The sequence below is a fragment of the Falco punctatus genome (assembly GCF_963210335.1).
Source record: "Falco punctatus genome assembly, contig: scaffold_34, whole genome shotgun sequence".
Classification (NCBI taxonomy): Eukaryota; Metazoa; Chordata; class Aves; order Falconiformes; family Falconidae; genus Falco; species Falco punctatus.
Genome location: NW_027660147.1, coordinates 3675 through 21155, shown reverse-complemented (window position 1 = coordinate 21155; position 17481 = coordinate 3675). Strand labels below are relative to the sequence as shown.

Sequence of the window (17481 nt, the reverse complement as noted above, 5' to 3'; positions counted from 1 at the left end):
AAAAAAAAAACCCTACAAGAGAAATACTAATACAACTTTTTGAAAGAGCTTCTTCAACAAATACAAAAATTTACCTTATTCCGAGCATCAATATTGGCATTATGCTCAAGTAACAGCCCCGCCCCGGTTGTATTAGGAGATCGGACAGCAAGGTGAAGGGCAGTGTTGCCATCAGCATCTGCCAGGTGTGGGTTGGCACCGTGCTCCAGCAGAATAGCTACACATTCTTCTTGCTGGCACTGTACTGCCTGGGAACAACACGCAAAAAAGGAAGAACTGCCAGCACTCTGTTACAATTGCCGCAGCTTCCCAATGCTGGAAAATAAGAGCACCTTCAAAGCTGAGCTAACATATGCCTATTCCACACTGATTACCAGATGCATGCTTCTATGCAGAGCTGTGTAAAGAATCCTACCAGCCACCTCTCATTTAATGCACAGTTGACAAGCCCCACTTGAAAGAGCATAACATATTCCACATACCTTCATCAGTGGCGATCTGTTATCACTGTCAGTAAGATTTAGTTTACACTTGTTTTCTACGAGATATGTAACAACGTTCACATGGCCATTCGCAGAAGCGAGATGCAGAGGTGTCCTAAAAATTAAACATATTAAATTAGCACAAATAGACAACTAGAGAAATAATTTCAGGCTCTGATAAATTGATATGACCACAAGTTTCACTTTGCACAAAGCAAGCTTAAGAAATGATTTCTCATTCTGTTACCAGTAACAGCAGTTGCGCACCACACACCCGAGACTGGCCAGCAAAACCCCTCCGCAGCATCTGCTTAGTAAGGTGCCATTTCCTTCACTCTAGAACTTAATCTGCACAGATTCCTGTGCCCAGGTGGTGGTCACTGCCTCCAGCAGGACTACACCTGTGGCACAGCAAAAAAGACCAAAGCTTGGGAATCTGAGAACTATGGCAAGCAACCCTCTAAGTTCTATAATTATTCATGTGCCAGAAGTGTATCAGAGATGTAGATGGGCTTTATATAAAGAGTATTAGCGTTTCCCTGCACTTCGGGGATTTCTGCTTTTTCTCTAGCTTGCTTACTACTGCAACAAAACCAAGTACTCACTTGCACCAAAGTGCCCCCCATCACATGCAGCAAACCAGACAGCAGAACACTGTAATCCTGAGTACAGGAAAGTAATACCTGATCCTTCAGATATGTATAACTACGATAGTCATAATAAGCCTACTACAGAGGAAGTCCTCTCCAGGGAGGGAATACTGTGTTTCCATAATACATGACCAGCATAAGAAAATAAAATTCTTTTCTTCAAGTTAAAGCCTTGCCAGAGGGAAAAAAAAAACACACAAAAAAACACCCAAAAAAACCCCTCCTTCAAACCACAGAACATCTTAGGTCTGATGTCAATTAACCAGCCTACTTATACTGAAAGAAATTGCCCAGAAAGTCCTTGCATGTGTTTCCCCCTAAATCAGAGGCACAAATCAGCACAAGCTTCACTCTGCGCAAAAGCAAAGCACCTCCTGCTCTGCAGGTCACCTGTCCCAACAGAGCAGAAGACAAGCTAGAAAACAGCTGGGACCTTCCTCCCTTGAAGGTGATGTAGTAACAATCCCACAGTTCCTCAAGAACCGAGGGGAACACCAGCACTGGTTCTGAACCACATCACTGCAGGTAGGTCCTTCTCTGTATTTAGGAAAGCTCAACTAGCCTTGCAATTGTTTTGGTACCTTGCTGAGACAGGAGCACAACAGCTCCCTGGCTGAGGGGGAATGGAAAGGGAGAGGTACACAAATGCAGTGGCAGGTGATGCAGAAACACAGTAATCTGTAACGCAGATACTTGTTACAGGGCAGCTGACATCCTCCTCCACTGCAACAAAGATGAGGATGAGAGAAATACAGAAAACTTCAAAGAATTTGTAATGTCTTGCTACAGACAGGGAACAGACTGGAGCACTGACAGAGGAGTAGCTCAAGAGCAACTACCACCACTTTTTGAGAAATTTCCATGGAAACATGGAGGATTCTTCATCTCTGAAGAAATGACTGACTGAGATTATCTGAAAGCTAACCAGGACCGGTTATGAAGGAGTCCACAATCATCTGAAAGCTGCTACTACCAACCACTAGGAAGCATGACAGACGTGAAGTAGTCACTATCAGCTCTGCAAACAGAAAAGCCTTCAGAAAACTTGTGGACTTGTTGCTGTCCTCCTCAACCAAGCCTCTCAGTCTGTCAACAGGAGACGGCTCTGCTTGGAGCAAGGCCTGCTGTGCTCCACAGAAGATCCACTTCAGGGAACAGGCTGGCAGAGAACACCAGTGTTCAGGGTTGCCTGTCCCTGCAAGAGGCCTCCAGTAACACCAAAGTTCTTACGCCACCCAGCCCTGGGGACACTGCCCAGATTCTGTTCCTGCTCCTGCTGCTGCTGCTGATCACCTACAGAGTAGAAGAGAACTGCTGATGCCTGAGCAGCCACGAAACAACCCCACTGGGAAACAGCAGGTTGGCAGTACACACTTTGAATGGCCCTTGAGCCGACAACCCAGCAGCTACAAGCCAAGCAATGAAAAGCGCTGGAGTTCAGTCTGACAGGCAGCTGACACGGTAAATCTCCCTTAGCAATGAGCTCTGACCCAAGATCCATGACTAGCTGGCATTGTGCCTGCAGTGCTTCCAACTCTGTGCTGACTTCTGCCCGTCTCTGTCAGTGAGGCTGAAGGTTTTGCTATACCACCTCTGAAAGCTGCCTGCTCCTAACTGATGCTGTATCAAGCACACTTTCGGGAGGTCTTATGGGCTACAGGACCCACTTTATGGAAGGAACCTGTTGGTGTGATCCTTGCCATGCTCCTGGTGCAGGATTTTGCTTTTGGAAATCCTGAGCAGCAAAACTGAGATATTCATACAACCAATGCACACATTTTTGCCATTACTTTGCGTTATTTCCTATTCTTCACCTCTATTTCCAATGATACCAAGTCTTCCAACACGAAGCCCTGAAACGCAACTGCATCTGGTGGTCACTCACAACACATATCACACCCACAAGCACTAAGAGGGCACAGGTGGCCTTGCAACCCCCATGGCTGGTACAGAGTGCAGTGGCTGCAGCAAGTAGGCAGGCTCTGTCCACCGAATTGCTCTCAGCCTCGCTTTTCAGCACTGGGCATTATCATGGCAAAACCACCACAGTGCTCATCATAGTATGCTGCCTTTTCTTTCTTCCCTCCCTCTCCCCCCCCCCCCCCCCCCCCCCCCGGCTTGGTTTTTTTACAGTTTGTGACTGTATTTGTCCTGTTATAACACTGATAATTGCCTGGCACACAGAAGGAAACCCTTCAGAGGAAAAAAAGCTTTCTAGACAAGATGAACTTGAAACACAAAAACTAGCGAAATTTCATACCAGGGTCTGCTAAGAGCTAGTGACTGACTGCTGACTGAATCAGTAAGCAGTAAGAAGAAAAAGAGAAAAACGTTCCAAACTATTTCCATAAATGCCATTGGGCACCTTGACTCTGGCAGCTGAATTATGCACAAAAGTGCACTCAAGCCACCTTAAATGGCATCCCCCACCTCCAGCTGCATAAACAAATACTGGCTGGCAACACTCAGGCACACAGCCCACATGCTGACTGACTGCATTCTTCATTGCCTTCCTACAAATCTAGACAGTTTCAGGTGTTTTCAGGGCAATAAGCTAGCTGGCTGGCAAAAGTCCAGTCTTCAGAAAAGACAGCCCAGGATGCTGAAGTACTCTGATTAAACCAGCATCTCCTCTGAATGTCATGGATGTTTTGACTCAGTCTTTTCAGAAAAGGCATTAACAGCTCGACACATCCAAGACCCAAAAACTTCAGCTGATTCCCTTATGCTTACAGCGGACCATGAGGAGCTGTGCTGCAGCCCAGGGCTTCTCCCTAAGATATAACTGCCAAGTACTTGCTGTGCTTGACTCAAAAGCACACATCATAACACCTGCCAGAAGCAGCAGCTTCCTCTGCATGGCACTGCCCAGATCTTCCAAACCAAGGCACTAATTAGCTCTACCAAGGCCACAGAGCAAACAGCAAAGTAACTGCCACCTAAAATCAGACTGATGTTGCTTTGGCTGCAACATCACAGTCACAAAAGGCACATCAGGCAACCGTCCACACAGCACCAATACACAGCAAATCTACCCTATCCTAAACGCAGTGCTTACCCCTCTTTTACTCCCGGCTGAGGCAGTGCAGCTTGCTCAGCTCAACTACTAACCCCACACGCTGAGGCCTCCGAGGTGCATGCACTCTGCCTTCCAAGCATGCCTGGAGAATGGCCCTGAGGCTCCTTCTGCAACCCGCTCTGGCCAGGCTGCTGCCGGCCCCCTGCCGCTCCTGTGCCCCCAGGCAAGGCAACACCCCCGGGAATGAGGGCACGGAGGGGGCCGGGGCAAGATGGGGGATGCTCGGCCGACTCCAAGGGCTCCTGGCAGCACAGGCCTGGCTCCCCGCCCAGGCTGAGGCTCCCCGCAGCGATGCTGCCGTTGGCTCCCAGCGCCCTTGAGCTGCCGGCGGCTGCAGCTGCACCTGCGGGTGCCGGCGCTGCCCGCAACCCCCCCACACGCCGCCCCAGCACCGCCCGGCGCTGCTGCCCCCCGCCGCTTACCGCTCCGCCGTGTCCCGCTCGTCGATGCCGTATTTCTTCAGTCTCTGCCGCACCTGACCCAGGTCGCCACGGGCGGCCGCACGGTGCAGCTTGCCCAGGTCCTTCAGCCGGAGCTCGTAGGCACCGGTGGGGAAGGGCTTGGCGGAGCTGCCGGACGCTGCCGGCCGCCCCTTCTTCTTCCTCCCGAACCCGAAAAACCTCTTCATCCCGCGGCACGGTCCCGCCTCAGGGAAGAGATGGCGGGAGGCACGCGGCGGGCTGCGGCAGGCCCCGGGCAGGGCCGGGGGATGGGGGGTCCCGGGCAGGGCATCGGGGGTCTCGGGGGTCCCAGGGGTCCCGGGCAGGGCCGGGGGATGGGGGGTTCCGGGGCTGGGCATTGGGGGATCGGGGGGCCCCCGGGGCAGGGGGATCGGGGGGTCGGGGGGCCCCCGAGGCAGGGGGATCGGGGGGGCCCCCGGGGCAGGGTGATCGGGGGGTCGGGGGGGGCCCGGGGCAGGGGGATCGGGGGGTGGGGGAGGCCCGGGGGATCGGGGGGTCGGGGGGGCCCCGGGGCAGGGGGATCGGGGGGTCGGGGGGCCCCCGGGACAGGGGGATCGGGGATCGGGGGGCCCCCGGGGCAGGGGGATCGGGGGATCGGGGGGCCCCGGGGCAGGGACGGAGGATCGGGGCCCCGGGCAGCGGCCCGGTACGGCTGTCTACGGAGCGAACCACCAGAGGGCGGGAAGCCGAGCGCACAGGCTGCTCCTCAGCGCGGCAGCGGCGGACAGCACCTCCCTCAGCGCGGGCTCTGCTGGCGGGGGCGGGGTCTGCTCCGGCGCGTGTCGCAGCGCGAGTGACGTCACTTCCTGCCCCGCGGTGCCCGGCGGCTCCTGCGCGGTGCCCGGCCGCGGCGCTGCCGAGCGGGGCCGGGGGCAGCGAGAGGCCCGGCGGGTGGCGGCGGCGCTGCGCCCCCCGCAGAGCACTCGGGCAGCTGTCGGGAAGCTCGGGGGGGTGCTGGCGTACCGGGCAGCAGCAGCTCCCCGCTGGCCCCCGGCGGGGCCCGCGCTGCGAGCACGCTGGGGGGCTCGGTCTAGTTGGTTTTAAAAGAAAATGGCTCAAACTGGGAAAGCGCTTGTCGTTCAGGGCAAGGGCATCTCGTCAGGGAGTTATGGCCAAAACAGCTCTGCGAGCAATTCGCCTCCTAGTTTGTTGAGCAGTCCTGCTTGTGTGCCATCGTCAGCCCTGGGCAAATGGATGCCAAAGGAACAAACAGCAAGGGTTAATATAGCGGGAGGGGGGCTGGGGGGGGGCTGTAGGCATCATCTAGTTACCTGCCTTGCCAGGACAGGGTCAGAAAGTTACTTTCCAGTAAATGTGGCTGAGCTGGCACTGCCACAAAACACAAGCAGCCACTGAGTGTATGGAAACATGGTCCAGAAATCAGAAGACAGGTTGTGCCTTTGGTATAGAAAAGTTGGGAACCATCCTCCGTATTGTACTGCTGCGGTGATGGCACTAAGTAGTTCAGCGTGGTGAAACCTTACTATAAGTACCATATGGTTTTGGGGTGATGTCACAGGCCAGTATACCCTAGATGGTTTGACTCATGGAACACCTTGCCAGCACACTACTTCCTATTAGAAACTGCCTCTTGCCAATGAGTTTGTGAAACATGGGAGAGATGGCAAAGAAAACCTCAATCAGAGAGAGGGACACACTTCACTGTGATTAGCGCTGAAAATATTGATTACAACAGGACAGGAATCTAGTACCACTTTTTAGGGAGGAGATTCAGCCCTTTGAAACACCTTCTTTTCCTTCATCGCTAATAATGGTACAGCTCCTAAAACCTTCCTTTTCCTTTCTGGAATGAGTCTTCACAGCTTTATCAAGCCTGTTCGCTCTGGCAGTGTTCTCGCTGACCAAAGTGGCTGATGTACAGTCACTTTCCTTAGTTGATGCTCAGTGTATTAGCAGCATTCCGTTATTGCAGACGTGATCTCTAGAAGGAAGAGCTATAATAATTATAATAATAATAATTTTAAAAAGACAGAAAAAAGACTTTTGCTGAAAACACAGCCAAGTAAATTCAGGTTGCAAAACTCGAATTCTATGAGTTTTGGGAAATGGCTATGAGCAGCAGCCATTTCAAGAGTACCTCTGTAATCAGTCGGACCATTTAATGGGGGAATGGAGAGCAAAATGCATTTTTTAATTGAGTGTATTTGTTTTCTTCCAGACATTAGAAGAAAGGCAGGATTTTATTTACAAGGTGGCAATACACAGTAAACACAATCCATCTCTGCTCTTTCCAGGAGGAAGTATTTCTTCTCCAGTGTTTTTTCAAGTGCACGCATGCTCAGCCACAAAAACTTGTGTTTTGTACAGGTCACTCCCCAGCCAAGACCAGGAGACTCTACAGTTCCTGTGAAATATTAAATGTTTCAGAATATTATTAAACCCCCCCCGCCCCGATTACCCAGTTTTAGTTGGCAGGGACTTGGTAGCTGGCTGGGCTGAAATTCAGTTTCAGGCTTTGAAGATAAGAGGGTGCTGATGGGTCCTGTGGATATAGTATTATGGGCACAACGGGCACTATTTGTTTATTATTAGCCAGAAAGGATGCAAAACTAAAAACTAGAATCTATCACCCAGAGCAACCTCAAAAGCACTTCTGGGAACTCTGCTTCTGGGTCTCCATGACAAGAGAAAGACGGACTGAGTCAGCTACTAGTAAGCAATAAGTTCCTGCATTCATTTTTTCTGCATCACCTCACACTGCATTGTGCCTTGGGAAGCAAAGACACCATTCCGAAAAGCAAACCTCCAACTGCCTCCTGCTCAACTTGTGCCTAAGACAGGCTTCAGGGGGTGACCTTGGGCAAGGCCAACTTCATAGAGTTGTTCCGAGTGTGGTGGCGTTACTCCCCTCTCTTCCGAGAGGGAGTAACTGGGAACTCTTCCCAACAGAGCCACTCCAGAACTTACACAAAGATACCCATCTAGCTTTTATTTGCATCCTCCATGACCCCCAAATGATAAGGTACTCGCAGCCTGAATGGCAGGGATAACAGAAAACAATGAGTATGTAAGAACCTGACCAGAAGGTGCATGTGGTTCTCCTGGGTATTGGCTCGGTGCCCAGAGAATTTTCTGGGCTCACCTGTTCCAGCAGTTCAGCCTTTTCCTCGTCAAGATGAGCAACGCGCTCTTCCAAGGTGGGATCGTGACTTCAAGTGCTCCTCCCACGTGCTGTGCAAGTCCTTGGATGTCAGAGCCAGCATGTTCTGCTTCTGCATCTCTGAAAGCAACAGTAGCAGAAGAAAAAGTAAGGTGGCCGGAAAAGACAAGAGCGCAGGAGAATGCAGTAACTTACACAGAAACAGGCCTAAGCTCTCCTCTCCCCATCCAAGACCTATGGCCAAGGTTGATGTGGAGTGTAAAACACACCTTAGGAACCATAACCAAGAACAGCAGCTGGAGCTGGTGGGAAGAAGGAATACTCTAGAAGTGACAGGATGAGGTTGCAACTTTGGGGAACAAGATGACATGTCCACGCACACACAAAATCACCCTACAGCTTTCCTGCAAATCTCCTCTGGTTCCCTCTATACTTCAGTTTTCATAAGAACACTGCAAAAGGTGGTGCAAAAGTACAACATTTGCTCCTACTTTCAACAGCTACAGTCAGATTTCTTCATATAGTTACAGACATTAAGGACATTAGTTTTCAACTTTTTTTCCAACTCCTTTTGCAAGCGCAGCTTATCTCTCTCCAGGTCACTGCGGTAGCATGTAGTAACTTCAAGTGAAGCTTCTGGCATAGATTGCTTTTTAAGTGCATCAGCAAGCTCCTGCTGCAGTTGTCCAACAAAACAGTTAAATGAGCATGAAGAAAGTTCTAAGAACATGAAATACGCCTTTAACTTATCTTATTATACAATTATACAATTAGACCTGTCTTTAGATTGAACCCAAAGGTATGAAATTTTGCCTGCCACCAGCAGGCATCTGCACAGATGATGAACCTCTCATCATCTTTCTCAGCTGAGCACCTTCAACTATCAGCAGCTGTTCATGCGGATTTCTGTTTCCTAACACATAAAAAAGGCTCAAGTATTGTTCTTCCTTGAACAATAAACAAGCACACACTGCAATCAGGTATTTTTTTCTAACAAAACCCAAAGAAATCTGTTGTGATCTAAGAGCCATAGTTTGACTGCAAATATTACTCTGGTGACTGAAGGCAGGACTTTGTATTAGATTGTTCTTTGTTCTGTTTCTTCACTATACAAGTACAATTAAATGAATACAAATATCTGAAAGCTCTTTTGAGATACACTTTAAGAGTATGTTGAATCACATCCTCTTGTAGTCTTCTTACTCAGCTCGTTTTAGAATAACAACTGCCTTTATACTGATAGATTAGGTTTACAAAATTCTGGATAGCTTATATATATATATACATATATATATATACACACACAGTCTTCAAAAGGAGCCTGTTATTTTGGTAGTAAGAATACAAAGCAAGTCACAGATTAAAATGATTGACAGTACTGCTGGAGTGTGGCTACATATCATAAAAGAGAAGGGAAAGCTTAAGGTCACTTGTTGCCTTTTCAGGCACGCGGTGACCTGGTTCAGGAACGGCACGGCGGCCGACCCCTGGCCGCGCGGTCCATCAGCTCACAGACACCAATGTGGTGGATGGCAAATGGTGTTTATTGCTGAATGACGTGACACTATATAGCCTAGGTTTACAATGTCACTTCCGTCTGCTTACATCATAAATTAAAAGCTGTTGGCTATCTGGAGGGGGGCCCTGTGTTTCCGTACAGCGCGAGATCTTCCGGCCGCCAGGCCCTACCTAGCAACATTTCCCCCCCCCCCCCATGCTTAACTAAACAGGCTAAAATAGTAAAAATATTTCTAAAAAAGAGTATTAAGATAAGGCACACTGAGCAATTGGCACTTAGGAAGCGACTGGGGGTAATGGAGTGTAGCTTGGGATACTTGGGGAGAGCCAGGGAAAATCGGGGGAAATACTGATCAAGTACATTTTTAAAGCAGTTGTTGGTGTTCTACAAACATGATGTTGACCCTTTCTAGCCGGCTCTGGACAAAGGACACTAGCTTGTTTAATATACAGGGTCCGAAGATCAGTATCAGCAGGATTATTGCAATCGGACCTACCAAGGTGGATATCAGGGTGGCTAGCCACGGAGATTGGTTAAACCATGATTCAAACCACCCTTGTTGGGCTTCCCTGTCTCTTTTTCTTTGAGCCAATCTCTCTCTTAATTTGGCCATCGAGTCCCTAACTACTCCGGTGTGGTCCGCATAGAAGCAACATTCCTCTTTCAAGGCGGCACAAAGGCCTCCTTGTTGCATAAACAGGAGGTCTAATCCCCGCCTATTCTGCAAAACAACCTCTGATAGCGAGGAGAGGGATTGTTCCAAAAAGGTAATGGATTTCTCGATTCTTTGTAGGTCTTCATCGATGGCAGCTTGTAGTTGAGACAGGCCTCGTCGTTGGGTCACTAGGGAGGTCACTCCCGTGGCCGTGCCGGCTGCTCCTAAACCAAGCAGCGTTGCTATTGTTACAGCTGTCAGTACTTCTCTTTTTTGTAGCCTGCTATTGGCTTCTCCCCAGTAGCGGTACATTTCTTCTTCTGGATGGTATAGGATCCTAGGAAGAACCAGAATTTGTACACAAAAATCAGCAGAATCATCAAAGATTTTGAGGGACACACAGGGGGTTACTCCTGATCGATGGCAGATCCACATTCCGGGTGCGGATGGGATCGCCCATTTATGGGTCTTGTCAACCGCAACGGTTCTTGCGCAGACAGCACTATCCCAGCTTGCTAGGGCAACATTACCAATACATACGCCCAGGCCCCTGACTTGGTTCAAGGTAACTCCTTTCCATGGTGTATCCCACCTACACTGGGTTGGATTGCTGTCTGATGAATGGTCAAAGGAAACATCAAGGGCAATGCCCTCGTAAAAAGGGGGATATACGTCATAACATAACCAACAGGAATTCATGAGATCTGGGTTTGACTGATTTAGCGACCAAAAGGTGGCATCTAACACGCTAAAAAATGACTTGTCGGGTAACTGGTGAGAGTTCATGTTAGGTTGGCTTGAGGGAACTATCTGCTTGGTTAGTAAGGGATCGGCTGAGGTGAGCATGGCAGTCTGCAAGTTTTCTTTTCTTTGCTGTCTATCGCTTTTGATCACGACGTTGGGGCCAATTGCTGTTCCGCTTTTTACTTCCTGTTTTTTAATAAAAAACAGTCCCCCCCTATCTGTGCCGGGTTGCCAGTATCTAACGCCCCAAGTTTTGCCGATGGTCCATCCTAGGTCGTTTTCATTGGTTACGTTTAAGAAAATATATTGGCAGTCACATTTCCCTCGGCATACTGTCCTTCCCATCCCACTTGGTCTCCTAGGGGTGCAGCCTATTGGTCCCCAACTGGCCTTAAGAAACGGGTCTGGTTTCGCTACCTTCCAGCCAGATGCGATGGTTTCACAGCCCCAGCGAGAACAGTAATACTGATAAGGGACGTTACAGTAAGATTTGCCGGGGTTAGAGCTGGGACACATATAGTACATCATAGTGTTCGAACAGGGGGTTGAGAGGATTAGATCACAGAGATACACTTGAAAACTAGGGGATCCCGCGGTAACTATCCTTTGCAGTATCTTTTGGTCTTCCCATCTTGCCAGTACCCATTCCCACGGCTGATGTTCATACAAGCCGCTAGACGGCGTTATGAACCCCAAAATTGAGATCACACAAAAACATCTCAGCCCCGCCTTGCGGGAGCTGTTTCGCCGTTGTCTGGACTCCGCCGGTGCAGAGCTCTCAGATGCGGACAGGCCGCTTGTCGACTCGTCGTCTTCTCTTGACACCAGGGTATACTGGTTACGGGGGTGTCCGATGATCCGGTCCTGCAGATAAAAACTCACAGTTTTCATTAGTTTTATTCTGGAGGTCTGGCTTGATAGATTTAAGTGGACACCATTTGATTCTGCTATCTTTTCTGACTGCAGCATACCCTCGCCCTGTCAGAACTAATTTCCACCCTTGTTCCCACTCTCCTAGCTCATTTCTGATCATGACGTACGGGCCTTCTTCTAGCGCTCGAGTGGCCCAGTGCTTCTGGGCAGGGCTATTCACCTCGTCTCCCCTGGAGAACTGGTTTAAAGCTAACAGGGCTGTTGCTAATAAGCGTGCCTGGTCCCTTGAGGGAATGACGTTGGTAAAACCTTCTGGTTTTGCTAATACCTCTAATTTAGATTTCAGAGTTTGATTTGCCCGTTCGACTATGGCTTGTCCTGTACTATTATACGGGATACCGTGTATCAGAGTAATACCCCATTTCAGAGCGAATGCCTGGACTGATTTAGACACAAAATTCGGGCCGTTGTCCGTTTTGATTTGATTAGGGATGCCAAGCCACGCCATGGCTGTTAGCCAATGTTGGATGGTTGCCTTAGCGTCGGTCTTAAGGTGTTGTGTCGCTACGATCACCCCGCTATATGTGTCTACAGTTACTGCTAGCCATGCTCGAGGTTTTAGCAATTGGCAGAGCGTAAAATCTGTCTGCCACACCTCGGAGGCTTTAAGACCTCTGGGGTTGACTCCGCTAGACCACAATGGTGCTTTTTGACAGTGGGGACATGTAGCTACTATATGTTTCGCGTCAGTGGCCGAGATCCCACATCTCTTTGCTAACGCTTTAGCTCCAATGTGGAGGGACTCATGTAATTGGCGGGCATCTTTCAGTGTCCACACCCCTTTTGCAGCGGCATCTGCTTTGTCGTTGCCGATTTGGAAGAACCCTTTGATTGGGTTATGGCTATTGACATGGATAACCGATACAGTGCCCTTTCGGGAAAAAAGTGCTTCTTCTAGCATCAGAGCTATTGTGGATGTTGACACGCCGGACCCTGACATGGCTAAGCAAAGCTTGGCCACAAACATTGGATCAGTTACTATGTTGAGATGTTCTGTTGGGAACAGACCGCACGCCAGCACTACAGCTGCTGCTTCCAGCTGTTGGACGGAGATCGCACGATCGGTCATTTTGACACAGTGCCATTCTCCTCCCAACTGCCATACTGCTGCCGTGGTTGAGGTCGCTGAGGATGCGTCTGTGAAGACCGTTGGTCCCTGTTGGGGCCGGTCCGTGATTTTCCGCGGGAGGTCGACGTCGACAATAGCTAGCATTTGAGTCTAGGGGGGCTTTGTGGCATACCGGACTTCCCCCCCAAATCCGGTGAGGGTTATAGCTAGATATTCTGACATTGCCACTGATTGTGTTGGGAGCTGTTTGCGAAAGGGTAGGTATATTCTGGCTGGCTCAATGCCCAGATGTCTTAGGGCAAGTTTCCTGCCTTTCATGATGAGGTTACCAAGGCACTCGACTCCTGGAGAGAAAGCACGTGACGTTTTTCCCAGGACTACCCATTGTATTGGCTGAGCTTTTTCAGGAGGGCCTTGGGCCAGCGCTCCTACTCCCCCCCCTTCCGTGAAGTGCACATACAGGGCGAGTGGCATAGCTGGGTTCCACCTGGCGAGCGTGTTTGATGACACCTGTTGTTCGATAAAGTCGAGAGAGTTTACTGCCTCTGTCGTCAGAGTTTTTTGTTCCCATGGGTGTTTCCCTTTCAAGAGATCGTACAGGGGGGGCATGATTTCGGGAGGGATCAGGACAACATTGCGGAGCCATTGCAAAGACCCCACTAACTGCTGCATATCATGGAGTGTTTTAACGGTTCGACGGACTTTTATTTGAGGAGGTGTTATATAAGAACTTGTGATTCCCATTCCCAAGAAACTGACACAGGGTCCTCTTTTGATTTTTGCACTCGCGATTTCAAACCCGTTTGTCTCGAGGGTTTCTGAAATTATTGTCACCAGGTGGTCTACCTGATTGCCTGATGGTGCGGCAATCAGGATATCATCCATATATTGAATGATAGTCGCAGTCGGGTCACTGCGCCGTACCGGTGCCAGTGCTCGATCTACTGTGATTTGACAGATAGTGGGTGAATTGATCATTTCTTTGGGGCAGCACTTTCCACTGGAAGCGCAAGTTAGGGCGTTGGCTGTTTGGAAACACTACAGAAAAAGCAAACCGCTCTTTGTCCGCCTCATGCAGAGGTATTGAGAAAAAACAATCTTTAATATCAAGGACAGCACAAGGTTGTCCCTCCAGAACCATGGAGTTCATGGGCAACAGTGTTTGAACGGGACCCATTGGTTGGTTTTTTTTGTTTACCTCGCGCAGGTCGTGGAGGAGACGAAACCCCTCGCCTGCTTGTTTGGGTATTACAAAGACTGGGGTGTTCCATGGACTAGTGGAAGGCTCTATATGACCTCGTTGCAGTTCGCGGTCAACTAACTCAAGAAGGGCATCCATTCGAGGCTTTGACAGGGGCCACTGCTCGACCCAGACTGGGTCGGACGATTTCCATGTCAGTCTGATCGGCGGAAGTGGGTGTACGGCAGTGGCCCTTACTGTAAATTTGTCACTCTGGCTTTTAATAAGGCTAGGGCGTCCCTTCCCAACAGGGGTGGGACTCCTGACATGACGTATGGAAAGAGGGTAATGGTCTTTTCTGGTCCCTTTTCTGTGTGGAGCGTGATTGCTACCAAGTGAGCACTTTTCCGAGCTCGGGTTAATCCCCCGACTCCGCCCACCGTGGAGGCATCTTCCAATTTCCAAGGTGGGGGCCAGCTCGTTTCAGGAATGACTGTAACATCTGCTCCGGTGTCAATTAAAAAGGGGATACTGATGGTGGTACCATTTATGGAATTATGGAGGGAACAAATCCCCCACACCACTGGCAGGTTGTCACACCTTACTGCCAGGGCCACCCAGGGGTCTCGCCCCCACCGGGCGGTCCCTGCTGTCCCTGGGATGGAGGCCAGGTTTGTGGGGTAGTTGGCTGGGCCATAAAGTTGGTTGCTTCCTGCGGGGGCAACGGGTTCGGGAGTGACCCCCCCTGTCTGGGGTTGGTGTAATGGGGCCGCCTGACATCCCAAGTGGGAGAGGGCTGTGTGCGGCCCAGGGGCCCCCTCCCCTTCCCGTTTCCCTGCTTTTTAAGTCTGCATTCCTTCGCGAGGTGCCCTCTCTTTCCACAGGCCCAACATGGTCCTTTAGATCGGTTTTGCGGGGGGAGTGCCGTTGGCGGGTCTCCTGATTGGGGGCAATTAATCATCGCATGGCCTGGTTGGCCACATTTGGGGCATATCATCACATTAGCCAGTGCACGAACGGCCACTTGGATTGGGGCCAGGTGCTCCTCGCTCACTACATGTTTAATCATGTCTGCGAGACTTGACCCAGGTGGCAGCGATCGCAGGATTTCCTTGGTTTTTAGATTAGACTGTTGCCGCAAACAGTCTGCGACAACTGAGCCTTTTGCCTCTGGGGGCAGGGTCGAGGAATCGACTGCTGCTTGGAGGCGATCTACAAACTGTGTAAAACTCTCACTTTCTTTTTGTTTTATTGTGGACCATGGCGATGGCTTGGCAATAACTCTAGAGGTTGTGCGAATAGCCTCTCTAGCCGCACGGGTGGTTGCCATAACTTCATGGGCCCGCAGGCCCTGGGCTTGTGCTTGGGGGGTAATCATTGTTGGGTCTGTACCCATCAACTGCTGTAGACTGGAGCCGTGTAGCGGATGATCCGCTCCGGTTACTCGGGCTAACTGCCTCGCACAGTTCTCTTCCCATTCTTGTTTAAACACAATCATCCCTGCCCCGTCAAAAATCAACCTACAGGTCTGTTTTATATCGAACGGGAGCAAATCATCTCCCCCAAAAACTCCATCTATGAGGGTGGAGACCATGGCCGAATTGAGTCCTTTGTCTGCGATTGCTTTAACAATCGCTTGTATATCCTTAGGGTTTAAGGGCGAATGAACCCTCTGTCCCCCGTCCGTCACTCGGACCGGGAATGCTAGTGTGTCTGTTGGGGCCCAATCGGCACATGCAATTTGTATTTTTCTCCAATCAGTGAGAGTAAATTCTGTCCTCTTATGTTTTTCTTTTTCCGTGAGTGGTGATATTTTGGTCTTTGTATTTGCAAGCCAAGTCTCCCATGCAGAGTCTGAGTCGGAGTCAGAGTCCGACTGACTGCTCTCTTCCGGGTGTTGGTGGTATGTGGTCGGGCTTCGGCCCCTCCCCTTTCTTGTGTAATTGGGCGGTTCTTTCCCTTTTTGCCCGCCCTGCCTTCCGCTTGGGGAGGCGCCTGCCTTATAAGGACGGTTTTGGGGAGGGTCATTCTGATTAGCTTTCCGCCCCTCGCTCGTGATCTTTTCCCTTTTTTGGTCATGCCAATCACTCTTTTCCTTCCCGTTCTCCTCCCCCTCCCCTCTGTGTGCGCTTGTTAACTCTAGCGCTCCCCCCCTGCTCCCGCCGGGGGTGGTCTCGCCCCGCCCTTCTTCTTGCTGCTCGGCGACATCTTGGGGCACATATGGTGGTGGTTCAATCCGTGTATTTTCAGCCTCGGCTTTCGCCTCAGCACCCCTGGCCTCTGCCGCCAGTTTGCCCCAAAAGGAGTTCGCCGAGGAGTCTGTGGGCGAGCTGAAGATGTTAGAGTCTTTCGGACGCTGAGTGGGCACGTCACTTTTCTGTCGGCTTTGAGGGTCCACGGAACCCTCCTCAGCCGGGGGGCGTGAGGTTTGCGTAGCCGCCCCAATTCCCACCCGTGGGGTGGTTAACAGACAATCCCTGGCAGCTTTCCAGGTCTCCTGGTCGTGTCTAGCTTTTTGGAGAGCCTGGACGACTTTCCCCCACGCTTTCAGATTTTTCCCACTACCAGTAGACATCGTTTCATCGCATAAAGCGCGGGAACATTTGTCCCACACATCTGGGTGGAGTATATCCACCGGCTGGTCAATGACCCCCAGCTCCAAAAGTCTCGCAACTGCGAGAGTAAAATCTTTGGGCTTACAGTCAATACCCCACTGCTTATGCAGCTGTAATACGACCTTCGCAAGAGCTTCCATCCTCTTGGTTGGTCCGGGAGCGTCCTCCCCGCCGGGCTGGTCCTGCTGCTCCGGCCGCCGTTCACCCGACTCCAGGTGATTTTCCCGGGTTTCAGCACCACTTGTTGCCTTTTGAGGCACGCGGTGACCTGGTTCAGGAACGGCACGGCGGCCGACCCCTGGCCGCGCAGTCCATCAGCTCACAGACACCAATGTGGTGGATGGCAAATGGCGTTTATTGCTGAACGACGTGACACTATATAGCCTAGGTTTACAATGTCACTTCCGTCTGCTTACATCATAATTTAAAAGCTGTTTGCTATCTGGAGGGGGGCCCTGTGTTTCCGTACAGCGCGAGATCTTCCGGCCGCCAGGCCCTACCTAGCAACAGTCACTGTCTGACATGAACTTTGAGGAACGGGCAGGCCCCTCAGAATCCTCAAAACACATACATAAATTAACAGCTGGACATTACTAATACTCTTCAATCTAGATAGCAACTAAAAGAGAAACTGTAGAAGAATGGCTGCAGAAGCGTGGCCTTAGAATCTCTGAAGATCTGCACAATCCAGGCCTGGTATTAGAATAGGCCTGTAATCAGAACTGTGCTGAAGTTGCTGTGCTGAAGTTAACAAGAAAGGTAGCCTTGAGCTATTCTCGAATCCTGAGACCAAGTAATTATGTTGTGCCAACAGGCCGTGGCTGTAACAAGCTACAGCTGCTGGGAAAGCAGGTGCAGGGCCAAGAAAGAGAGGGAGCGGTATGGGAAAATAGGGAGTAACAAACTACAAGGCTGAAGCACAGCAACACAATTAGCTACATGGATAGAATGCTTATTTTAGTCATGATAATTA

At 50.5% G+C, this 17481-nt stretch overlaps 2 protein-coding genes across 2 annotated transcripts in view; both read right to left on the bottom strand.

The window, feature by feature from the left end:
• LOC308057795 (ankyrin repeat domain-containing protein 26-like) overlaps positions 1-4978 on the bottom strand; it is a 46270-nt gene extending 41292 nt beyond the window's left edge. Inside the window, exons 1-3 of the mRNA XM_080411842.1 lie at positions 4634-4978; positions 483-597; positions 75-248 (exon numbers count right to left, since the gene is read on the bottom strand). Coding sequence (XP_080267968.1) covers positions 75-248; positions 483-597; positions 4634-4839 — 495 coding nt within the window. The 5' untranslated portion in view covers positions 4840-4978. The remainder of the gene's footprint in view (positions 1-74; positions 249-482; positions 598-4633) is intronic.
• The window catches only part of LOC308057781 (uncharacterized protein), a 490296-nt gene extending 473573 nt beyond the window's left edge, over positions 1-16723 (bottom strand). The window contains exon 1 of the mRNA XM_080411834.1: positions 15130-16723. Within this exon, the coding sequence (XP_080267960.1) occupies positions 15130-16648 (1519 nt within the window). The 5' untranslated portion in view covers positions 16649-16723. The remainder of the gene's footprint in view (positions 1-15129) is intronic.
• Between the last annotated feature and the right edge of the window lie 758 nt (positions 16724-17481).